General features: G+C 44.7%; 2 protein-coding genes across 2 annotated transcripts; both read right to left on the reverse strand.

Moving 5' to 3' along the window:
• Positions 1–2,099: 2,099 nt before the first annotated feature.
• LOC129583727 (kelch-like protein 5) lies at positions 2,100–4,261 on the reverse strand. Its single transcript, XM_055475660.1, has 4 exons — positions 3,957–4,261; positions 3,463–3,745; positions 2,739–3,045; positions 2,100–2,659 (listed from the first exon to the last, which is right to left on the reverse strand). Exons 1-4 carry the CDS (start codon positions 4,259–4,261, stop codon positions 2,100–2,102), a joined length of 1,455 nt encoding a protein of 484 aa, XP_055331635.1.
• A 2,826-nt stretch (positions 4,262–7,087) lies between these two features.
• LOC129583728 (kelch-like protein 5) lies at positions 7,088–9,496 on the reverse strand. Its single transcript, XM_055475661.1, has 5 exons — positions 9,189–9,496; positions 8,745–9,027; positions 8,304–8,610; positions 7,565–8,215; positions 7,088–7,314 (listed from the first exon to the last, which is right to left on the reverse strand). Exons 1-5 carry the CDS (start codon positions 9,494–9,496, stop codon positions 7,088–7,090), a joined length of 1,776 nt encoding a protein of 591 aa, XP_055331636.1.
• Between the last annotated feature and the right edge of the window lie 2,399 nt (positions 9,497–11,895).

Here is an 11,895-nt window from a genome sequence, read left to right on the forward strand (position 1 = left end):
TGACTATTCTTATCAAATATTTTGGAGTAGGTCAATCTGCACTCTGCAGATAAGTAAGATAAGTTAGACAGGATTTTTTCATGTTTTGTCGATCGAAATTATTACATAATTCTATTCTCAAATAGGTACCGACTACACAACAGAGTAAGATCTGTGCTCAAAGCCGGTCTAGAAACGTTTGTGATGGTTTTTATTTGCGTTCGAAAATCTGCATTAATTTGACAGGTATCCACTTTAATTTCTTCTTAAATTGTCGTTGGGAATCGGCAAAGTTTTGTACTCGTGCCGAAAGGTTGCGTTTAAGGTACTTATGGCTAAAAGAAGTAGGTACCTACCTGACTTAACTCACTGCAAACCATTTTACAAACCGTAACGTAATGTAGGGTTTTTTAGAGATATCGTAACACGCATGGTACGTTACATACGTATACGTTAACGATGCATGGACCGGAAGTGTAGAAGGGAACATACTTAACAAATAGCATGCAGAGCAGCAGCTTATGTCTGCTTGGCCTTGAAGTCTTGAACAGTCACTGGTCCAGAGTTATTTAGAGAAGGGAGGCGCAGCCTTCTTATGCAATGGCCATAAATGTAAATCCCTCAGAAAACTTCCTTACTTTTGGAAACATCGTCGATGTTAACAACGCCGGTAAAGGAAAGCAGGAATAGAGTCGTTTTGATGGTCCATTGACTGGTTGTTCACATTTTAAGTCATCCGTGTTGCAACTTTCTTTGCCGTGTAGATTTCCTTGATGATTCCGTAAAACGATATAATTATTATAGTACGCCATATACGGTACGCGCACTACGCGTTGAAAGAAAGATTTAGGGGAGTATCAACTGGAACAGCTGGAAGTCAGCAGCAGTCGAATGTCACTGGTCTTATTTATTCAACTTTAAGCCTCTGCAAAAGATAAGCCGCTCAACAGCAACATAAACATAAATTCAGTAATACCGTAGTATGTTATCCTTATCCCTTAACGTTCCACATCAGTGCAGTGATCCAGTTGTGCGACATGTGTGTGCGGCATAACCGTTTGACAATTAAGTAGGGTGTTTGCCACAGAAAAACCATCCGTTCATTTTAATACACGTATTTGCTTTATTCCGCATACGGTTTCGGAAACGGCACGACTAAATCAACTCATTCATAAGAAATTCTTAGATTATATTCACCCATATAACAATAGCTGCAAGTACAGAGTACGAGTACTTTATTCTTTAGTTAGAAAGAATTAATTCATGCACACATTAACGAGGTGGCGTTAAGCCTTATTAATTTTTATCACAGTAGCAACAAAACAGAATGATGACACTGTCCGTATGATACGAACGTCTGCAGAGTGCAGACTACAGAATGTACATATGTGCAACTATCACTGCTGCAATGAGCAATCTACATCATCCCTTGGCCTCTGCAGAGATTCAGAGCGGCACTCATCATCGTTCGCGTTTTGAACCTTTTAAGGTACTTTATTAATAATAATTACTTGTAGCACGTAATTGAAAGAGCTCGGTAAAAGTTGTATTCCACATGTCCCTCTCGCGACGCACCGACCATTTGCTGATCACCATCCTGCTGATCGACAGCTTGCTGAACGACTTTTTTCCTGAGCCGTAGTAATAAATAACCCAACAAAAGAGATCCTCGTGTTCCACATATACCGTATGTGCCGAAAACAAATTTCGTTCTAGCAGTGATTTTCCTTTGGTAACCGAATTTCTGAGTGTTTTTGACTAGTAATGCTGTAGTAACGCTGGTGGTACTTTTTCATAGGTCACCGAGTCACCCGAAAATCTGCTTTTCGTGGGCGGTCTCGCAAGTTACCCTTCTGGCCAAAGGGTCACTGATTCGGTCCTGGAGACAGGGGGTACCCGGGACTCTTCAAAAAGTCCGGGGGCAGGGGGACATTTTTGACGCAGTCAAAGTTGGTCACAAAGTTCCGTCCACCTAACAAGCAGTGCACATTGGGTTGTAGAGCCGTGACAGTCGACAAAGTAAGTAGTTAGCTGATATTTCGGTACCAATCACATAAATCCATCCGTCGGATCCAACGCAGGCTGAAGCGCGATATCGTGCAGTCGGCATTTTGGACAGTTCACTCCATAGTCCATACGTCCGCTTTCGGATCGTAACAAAACACAGAATCAGTAGCATTGGCCGGGAAAACATGCGACGTGCAACCTCCGAACGTGAAGATTTGACCGGCGGTACTGACGACCGCACACTTCTTTAAAGGTACGGGCAAGGATGCCACGAACGTCCACTGATTGGTGAGCACACTGTAGCGCTCCACTGTGGATAAGGTGTGGCCATCCGAGATATGTCCACCAATGGCATAAATGTGGTCGCCAACAGCAACAATTCCCGCACTTCCTCGGTTAATTTGCATGGGAGCCGCCTCGGTCCAGCCGGTTCGAGCGCTGCTATGGCGAATCGTCCTTGACGTCACGTCACCGTTGCGATGGCCAATGATGCCGCCACAGACGAACAAGTCGTCTTGAACGACCACTAGCCCTCCTTCGGCTATGCTGTATGGCAGCTGAGTCAGTTTCCTCCACCTGGAAGTGCGTGGACTGAAGCATTCCACGCTCTCCACCAGAGAGTTCAAGCTGTTATCGCGATGGCCGCCGGCACAGACGATCATGTTCTCCAAACCTGCAACGAAAGCCAAACTGTGGATACGTATTATACGAATCTTTGAATTTCGCAAAAAGCCATAGACCGGCGAATTTACCATAGGACGTTCTGGCTATATAGCGGGAGGAGGATATCGCGTCGATATATCCCGGCAACACGTTCACCTTTTCTGACGAACATACAGATTTTTCTGTGCCAGAATAATCGACGAATGCCTTAATACTGGCCTGCATGTATTTGTCATGACACGGTGGACGCAGATACGACGCCCGAATGTACTGCAACGTCTCCCAAGCTTGGCAGCGTCGATGCTCGAAATCATGATGCAGCCATCGAATAACGGCGTCAAAGACATCGTCTTCCCACGTCACCCACAAGGCATCGCAGCGAATCAGGTCGATAATCTAACAAAACAGAATTCATTTTAGAATGCCATTGCATTATGTGCTCAGCACAATTTTTGACTCCCTTATTTAGGGAATTTTTCGAACAAGTCGAAATGACAGTAATTCGGGCACATAAAATTATATCTACTTTACCGTCAAACGCCGTTACATTTAGTCATCTTACGAGAGCCTGTGTGTTGGTACTAGTATTAATTTTGTATTTCTGATTAGCTCGCGCAGTGAAGTATCTTATAATAATAACATTCATTAACATTACTTCGACGTTGCTAACGAACTGAACACTTTCACTGAACGATCCAGCGAACCGAAAACATTTGACTGGAGGTGTTCATGCTGTCAAAATTCATTACGCTGGTAATATTGCAGAAGCATTCGGTTCGTCGACATAATAATCGACGTATAATTGTTTTATACCACATTTTTCGGCAACTCCAAGAATTCTGTCCCTTCCGAGATGCTAACAAAATGCTTCAGGACCACTCCTTTGGCCTTGTCGGCTAAAACAGGATTTTTGTGCGCATCGGAATCAGCGAAGCAAAACAGCATCAGACAGTTCTTGACGTGCATGTGATCATCCATGGAATTCCAGCAGGTTCCCACGAACGTGGCAATGTCCAGAAACGAAGCCGCTGTTAGCAGTGACTGCACGTTACTTTCACTGAGGAGAATTTCCGACATGTAGCAATAGTCAATCAACCTGCACAGTGCACATTTAATTTAAGCAGCAGAATAACAAAGTTATAATTATTTGGAATGCTGTTGTCAGAATTACACAAAATATCTGTACATGCACAAAAAATTGCACAAATGATTTTTATGAGAACAGTTGGCCATGATTGGAGAAAGTACTCGGTGCCATAATTAAAAGCGTTTGACAAACATTATAACATGCAAAAATTGCTACTCACTGGGACAGAACAGTGTGGGAGATATTTTGCAGTTGGATAACTTGTTGTGTGGACTCCTTCATTCCCGACAGAAACATGTTGCGAAAATACGCACTGTTCACGCTGAGGACACTGCGATGGCACGGAATCCCTGTCGACTGTGCTTCGGCACCGCGAAGCTCTACATCGCAAAACAATTTCGCCGCTCGCAGATTCTCCCATTCCCGACGCAAATCCACGATTCCCGGCACAATCCCCATGGAGATCCCATCTTTTTGAAGATCGCCGGTACGGCTAACCGTCCCATCAGTACCCTTAGCGGCCATCGTCGAGCAGTACATACAAACTGGAATCGCTTCACAACGGACGAGCAGAACAAAAGCTCATGCCCCCACGTCGCACGCAAACCGGTCTACGAGTATTCGATATTGCCAAGCGTCCAACACTACTCAACTTTGCAATGAGAACGGCAATCGGTTCTAGAACAGATTTTTAAACAAGGCAAATGAAAAATGCTGAAGACACGTTGTTACCAGACAAACGTGTACTGTGGTACGACGTTCAGGATCTTCGTAGGACTGTTATTGCAGTGTACCGCACCAAAGAATTTATTTCCCCAGAACGCAGTCTGACGTATACATCATTCGATGTCCGCTAAAGTGCGTGCATGCTAAGCAGACATGAGACAGGCATTGCCGCGGCAAACAGTTCTTTTTGTTATAAAAACTTGCTAAGGTCATAAAAACTGCTTCCTACTGTCAGAAAGGCAGCCTCTCTCTATGGAATGATGAGGATTTCAACTGAAATCCGTCTGCAACTGCGCGTAACCTATTTTCCAACGACCTGGACAGTATCCACACCAGCCCACCTGGGGAAAGACAATAGGCGTCTCCTTGTAATAATTGTATGCTTACTGCTAATGAGCTTTAGCAAAGCCAGTGGACTAATACAGTATAGTAGACGCTAATACAGTATAGAGTATAGTAGAGTATAGTAGAGTATATAGAGTATAGTAGAGTATATAGAGTATAGTAGACTAATACAGTATATGGAGAAGCGCGTTCTACTGCTTTTCTTAAACAACGTTTCAGTTTGGCTGTTATTAAGGGAAACGCTACGGCTGTGTTAAGTACGCTACCATTTAACCCACGGGTGGATAGAGATTTTGGTTGTTTTTTCAATGTTTAAAATTTTAACAGTAACGTAGTGTGCTTGCGCTTGCACTTCTTGTTACTTTGACCGCTATTGCCTATTAAAGATGACGTATAGTAGACTGACGAGCCGGTAGACTACTCGTACAGGCAGAAAAGTGGGACAATGTTAAGTTATTGGACGATATCCCCAGAAGTGGGGCACTCCGTTTCTCGCGTCGTCAATGAGTTTTTCTTCCACTTTTTTGTTCTGTTAAGCATAGACAGGTTATTTAGTTTTGTCAGTCTGCAAAAAGTAATTTTTTGAAAAAGCGGCGAGACACGGCATAGAAAAATTTACCCACCCTGATTCAAGAGAGAATCGGATTATTTCCTTTCTGACGATGAATTCTAGTAAAATCGGACTCCCTTATTCCGAATCCGCTGTCAGAAAAATTATGTCTGCGCTGTCACAAGATTTCGAGTCTTCGACCAACATATCTCGAGAGGGCTAAAAAACGAGTACCGTATTTTATCAAATAGTGACCCAGCGTTACTATTTTTTCGTAAGGGTTTTGGATGGGGTCTTTATTCGGGGAAAATTTTTTTTCAAAGGGGTACTGTAAAAACGACCTCTCAGTGGGGCCTTTATTTCGGGGTGGGGCGTCCGGTTGAACGCGTTGCAGTCGCTTCTAAAACGGAGAGGGTGATTGATAAAATACGGCATCTGCAGTATCTAGTACAGCAACTTCGAAATGCACAGCCGACAAGAGTGTGTTGCACAGAATTGACGAGCTTGCTTCCACATTTTAAGTTCTACCACAAAAGATCAAACGCAGGAAAGCAGTCGAGAATTAAAACAAAGAAAAGGGTTTTTTCCGAGGTGCGGATACAGTGAGAAAGATGATTAACACCGAATTTCTCCTTTTTCGTAATAGTCATTAAATTTTACAAAGAATACCATTCTTTAGAATACCATTCTCTAGCTGTACGGTACCCAATCTACACATGAAACTCTTGAAGCTGCATATTACGGTACTAAATGAGTGAAATTACCAATCACGTAAACCAACGGATCCAACACATGCGGAAGCGCGGTATCGTGCCGTCGGCATTTTGGGCAGCTCACTCCACTGATCCGTTTTCGGGTTGTAACAAAACGCCGAATTACCAGTCATATACTTGCCTAAGTGACGCAAAAATGTTGTTGAACACGTTGTTGTTGTCAAGGCGCATGGCATGCTGTTTCATATTCATCAAAAGACATGCATTTTTTTGTTTTTCAGCGATTAAAAAAATATTTTACATTAAGATTCTCGACAATTACAATGTACATATCACGTATGTGTGCAACTCAAGAATGCACTTTTCCGGCGCACAATTCGTACTTTCACTGTCTCGCATAACTATTCAGAAATGTAGCTACAGTATTCGGACAGTACATCACACAGCCCTTATCACAACCATTGTACCGTTTTCGTACCATCAAATACATCTATTCATCAGCATAAGCCTCAGGATTACTGTTTCCGGTGCGACAGCACAACTGCAAAGGGGGTTTGTTTATTATCATTGAGCAAACCCAACCGCAAGGGAAAAAACCTCACGACACACAAAAAAGGGGAAAATCAGAATGCGCGGAATTGCTGCAGCGTCAATAGCGCTGTCCACTCGCAAGATTATCGCTTAAATACCCCATCGCTTAATCGCCCTTTGAGCTCACAACTGCATGATTTACATCAGCATCAATTACAACAACATGCGCACAATAAGACGCTTCAGGACACAAAAATTATGAATAATACCAGGATTATTTGCATAATCAGTCTCATCATAACGGCTTATCAAGAAGCAAAAGTGTATTTATACCTCATCGCCGACGAAAGATCAGCGAACAAATTAGGACAACAAATGAAAGGACAATGCACTTCTGTTGCTCCGTAAATAACTTCAGTCAGTTTTGAAAAGAAAGCGACAAACTTCAAGAAGGGGCCAGCTCTGGCAGCTAAACAGCAGAACATTTTATACATAAAACTCCTGGCTACTTTCCTTGGCAATTTCAACTAAAGCAGAGCCAAAAGCCCACTTTCCGTTCATCAACTGGCTTTCACTGGTCGTCCATGTGTCCGAAATTATATCGTAAACTTCGATCGTTTTTAGACCAACCGTACCGTTAAGACCTCCCAGAACATAGATTTTGTCGCCGATGCACCACGTTCCGGCGGAAAACAGCGGACGGCGCATGTCACCTACCAACAAAAACAGATCAAACGGCTATTCTTGAGAAGTGAAACACAATGATACAATAATTCGTAGATCGAACCAGTAGTTCTCACATTTCATAGTCCACTGTTTAGTCGTTGGATTAAAAGCCTCGACACAGCTTAGATCGTTCAAACAGCTACGTCCTCCTAATGAATAAAAAGTTGATATTCCATTGCCGATTTGTTCAAATGGATATATTAGAGGCACTTTTATTTGGAGGTACATAATACATACCAATAACATAAAGCCATCCGTCGGATCCGACGCAGGCGGAAGCGCGATACCGCGCAGTCGGCATCTTAGGCAGCTCCAGCCAGGTATTCGATTTCGAATCATAAGAAAACGCAGAATTAGAGGCAACATAATTGAGGAGCCCGGTGTCGCCAGCAGTGTTTTCATTCGATGTACAACCGCCAAAAGCGAATATCTGCCCTTCGAAAGTGGCAACCGCGAACTTCTCCAAAGGCGTTGGTAACGGTGCCACGTACGTCCACTGATTGGCGACTGCATCGTAGCGCTCCACGGTGGCTAGCGTATGAGTGTCCGTGCCGTGACCACCAATAGCGTAAATGTGCTGGCCAACAGCCACCACACCGAGATCTCCGCGGTTAGTGTTCATGGGCGCCACGTTATTCCAAACACCAAGAGCGCTGTTATAGTGCAACGTCCGCCCCGTCACCCTCGCAACCACGTAACCAATAATTCCGCCGCACACGAACAAGTCCCGATTGAGGACCGCGAGACCTCCTTTGGCCACTCTGGACGGTAGCTTGGGTAAACTTCTCCATCCCATCGTCCGAGGGTTGAAACATTCTACGCTGTCCAGCAGAGATGTCCAGGATGAATCCTGGTGACCCCCGGCACAAACAATAACGTTCTCGTAACCTACAGTAAATGCCAGATTAGCCTTACGGATGTCCACAAGACTGGGTACATGGGACCGTGTCGCGTGTACGGAAGCACTATAAATTACCGTAGGATTTTCTAGCAGTGTGACGGAAGGAAGACGCCTCCGTGATATGACCCGGCAGGACTTTCAGCTGTTCTGACCGATGCAGAGCCTCTTCTGCGCCAGAGTAATCCCTGACGGCGTTAATGCAGGCCAGCAAGTAATCGTCACTGGCTTGTGGACCGAGATACTTCGTCCGAATGTACTGCAATATCTCCCAAAACTCGCGGCGCCGCTGCTCGAAATCGTGCTGCAGCCAGCGAACAACGGCAACCAGTACATCATCTTCCCGCGGCACGCACAAGGCATCCGAACGAATCAGCTCAATAATCTAAAACCGATCGGTTATTCCATCGAACACCGTAACGTTAATAAAACTTTTTCTCAAATTTTTCGATGCGGTCGCAAAGTGGACTAGTGACAACCATCATGATACGACGATAATTAGTTAGGCTTTTTGCTTACCGTATTCTTCGGCGCTTCCAGGAGTTCCGGTCCGTGGGACACGCCAACAAAATGTTTGGAAATGAAAGCCCTGGCTTTGCCGGCTAAGACGGGATTCTTGTGCGCATCGGACTCCGCGAGGCTGTACAACGTCATGCAATTGCTGACTTGCATGCGATCCTCCAAGAACTGCCAAGAGATGTCCAGGACGGAATCCATACTCAGAAACGACGCAGCAATCAGTAATGGCTCCACATTGCTTTCGTTGACGTGAATATCCGTCGTATAGCAATAATCAACCAGCCTGCAAAACAAACGTTGAAAATAATGATACTGATCTGGAGTGCGCATAAGACGTCGGTCGGAAGTAAGACCCAACAACCATAGCGTGTAGTGACTTCCGCATAAGCCATAACCAAGATATTTGCAATTCGTTCGCTAGCGCTAACGGAATTGATGACTCACACGGAAAGAACAGAGCATGAGATGTTCTGCAGCTGTATGACCTGCTCCGTAGATTCCTTCATTCCCGACAGGAACATGTTGCGGAAGTACGCACTGTGCTCACTGAGCGCATTGCGATGACACGGAATCCCGGAAGACTCTGTTTCGCAACCTCGTAGCTCCACATCGCACAAAGTTCTCGGTGCTCGGCGACTCGACCCTTTGTGATCGAAATCCGAGATCACGGCCCCGATTTGCGTGATACGCTCATCTTGCCCTGATTTATATTCAATGAGGCTGCCTTGCTCACTAGCCTCGTTGGCTGCCATCTTCAATTAAAGTTCAAACCACTGGCGGAATTTGGAATCGCCTAAAACACACTAGAAAACGAATGCTCAATACACATTTCGAAGCCAGAAACGAGAACGACATTGATACTGCGTCGAGCACTGTTTTAGTACAGCAGATTATGCAAGCACGGTGCTGCTGAAATACACATTTTTTGAAGTATCCGTATCCGCGCTCGAACAGGATCTGCGCTTTTCTTGCTTTGCTCGTGTGAAGCGAGAAGCGGCTCACGTACAGTGATAAAATCTTTCAAAGGATTTCAACGTATTGCGCCGTGGTGCAGTGGTACTGCCTACGCGGATCTAACGACGTAGCCGGGGTTCGATTCCCCCATCGGCGCCTTTTTCAGCCGTTTCTCGGTTTCCCTCAGATTACGCCCTGCTTAGACTCGTTTGCTTTTGCTGTATAAACCATGAAATCTGAAAGCAGGGAAGCAACATCGCTGTCATCGCTGCACATGGGCGACGATGGACGTATGTCATACCGACTCATACCCGAGAAAACGATGCAGATGAAAAAAGGCCGATATTCAGATATTCAAGAGAATACACAGCGACTTGCAAAACTTAAAGCATTAGGGCGAAACCGAACACCTGTTTGTCCTGCAACCTCAGAAAGGTGGACATCAGGCATATTTAAGAAAGGTCACGACAAGGATGCAAAACAGTGTAGCCAGCATGGCCGTTACAATATTAGAACAGCGCCTTTGTTTATGGCCTTCGTTAACCAATCTTGCTTCACTGCAAGTAGTTGACCTATAAACGCGTCTCAAAATTGCTAGACTGCCGCAGAACACATGACTTTCGGTACACCGTTGGTCAGTAGAAGATATTGTCGTGGTGAATGACTAGTACAACCATCCGGTAGCGTTATGTCGTATTAACATGGACGCACGGGATTTGAGTGTGGTCTTCTCCCTGCCTATATCTCAGTCGGTAGAGCACTCTTGAATCTCAAACTGGTACTGCGAAACAACTTGGAGGATCGATGGAGATACGAACACAGAGATACAGGAACCAGGAATCCCTATCAGGAACCCTGCGAAACACGAACACACGAACGAATGCCTTACTTCTCACTCCCGGTCTCGGATTTCTGCGAGGATCAGACAAGGGCGAAGGTCAGTTGTGACACGAGCATACTGTGGTATCCTATGCTAAGATCAGACTCGGATCATGAACATCAAGATAGCCGTTAGAACATGCTGTCCCTTTAATCCAATTCACAACGCATTCCTCAACACTTGGAAGTTAGAAAAAAGAATGTCTCAAGATCAGTAGTCGTAAGACTGATGTCGATATTAGGAATAACATGAGAATTTATAGGCTAGAAACACCAGCATCATACGCGTTGCAAGGATTTAGAGAACAGCAAATCAAACACGAGAGATAGGACTAGATAAGGACAACAGCAGTGACGTAAGAGAAGGCGTACAGGTAAAACAGTAAGATAAACGGATGAGTACGTACTATCCACTCCTCCCCACGTCAATATGTAGATCCACTGCGAGTGTGCAACAGACTTCAGTAAGCAATTTTATCGTAGCCAAGTTGAGGTCAGACCGACGTACCGTGATGTCTGTTCAGCCCGATTACGATTGTACAGCCTGACCTTGACGCGAACGCCCGTCTTCGCGTCTAACCGTGAATCTAACTAACTAACCGTGAATTTGGCAATTTTCTGCGTATTTTGAGTATCTATACCGTTAAAAGATATATTTCGGATTGGTATTTTTCGGATAGGTACGATATGGCTCATTCGTCGGGAAGAGGAATCGGAATTGCTGTGGGCTGTGTTTTGCTGGGTGGCATGGTGGGCGGTGTGTATGGCGTGGGTTTCGAGACGGTGCTGAAGAATGGAGAGGGTCGGTGCACTGGAATGCCACTGGGATCTTTTTATGGTGGACTACCAGCTACCATTGCCGCGGACGCAATTTCTGGAAAAGCATGGGTGCGCTGTATAGCTTGGGCAGCTGGGCTGATCGTGGGGCATTACTTTGCTGGAATAACATACGATTTTCTGTGGAGTCGTATTCATCCAAAATATCCATGTAGATTCGGTTTTGTCGGTATACGAATCTATTTACTGCTTATCCTTTTGTAACAGATTGCCTTCCGTTTTATTTGTGATGGCTGAAGAAAGCATAATACTTACTGTGTTGAGCACATAGCCGTCTAACCACAACTCACAAGATTATTGTTTTTTTGTATTTCGGTTTAATTATTGGCTTCATTTGTAAAGTAGCGTTCGGCAACGCCTTGTTCTATTGATAGTTATGGCTTAATAAAAAAACCTCTACATCAGAGTGCAATTTCCATGCTTACTGGTGCATTAATTATGCGAGCTCAATTTTTGTGCGAACACGAGTAACAGACTCGTA

This window comes from Paramacrobiotus metropolitanus, unplaced genomic scaffold, assembly GCF_019649055.1.
Source record: "Paramacrobiotus metropolitanus isolate TYO unplaced genomic scaffold, Prichtersi_v1.0 Parri_scaffold0000011, whole genome shotgun sequence".
Lineage (NCBI taxonomy): Eukaryota > Metazoa > Tardigrada > Eutardigrada > Parachela > Macrobiotidae > Paramacrobiotus > Paramacrobiotus metropolitanus.

What these genes read in the sequence shown, in the direction of transcription:
- LOC129583727 (XM_055475660.1), bottom strand. Translation starts at nt 4,261, where the DNA reads ATGGCCGCTAAGGGTACTGATGGGACGGTTAGCCGTACCGGCGATCTT. An exon ending in TCCCACACTGTTCTGTCCCA is followed by an intron (nt 3,746 to 3,956) that starts GTGAGTAGCAAT and finishes TGCACTGTGCAG; the next exon opens with GTTGATTGACTATTGCTACA. An exon ending in TATAGCCAGAACGTCCTATG is followed by an intron (nt 2,660 to 2,738) that starts GTAAATTCGCCG and finishes CTTTCGTTGCAG; the next exon opens with GTTTGGAGAACATGATCGTC.
- LOC129583728 (XM_055475661.1), bottom strand. Translation starts at nt 9,496, where the DNA reads ATGGCAGCCAACGAGGCTAGTGAGCAAGGCAGCCTCATTGAATATAAA. An exon ending in TGGAAGCGCCGAAGAATACG is followed by an intron (nt 8,611 to 8,744) that starts GTAAGCAAAAAG and finishes GATCGGTTTTAG; the next exon opens with ATTATTGAGCTGATTCGTTC. An exon ending in CGGATGGCTTTATGTTATTG is followed by an intron (nt 7,315 to 7,564) that starts GTATGTATTATG and finishes TTTTGTTGGTAG; the next exon opens with GTGACATGCGCCGTCCGCTG.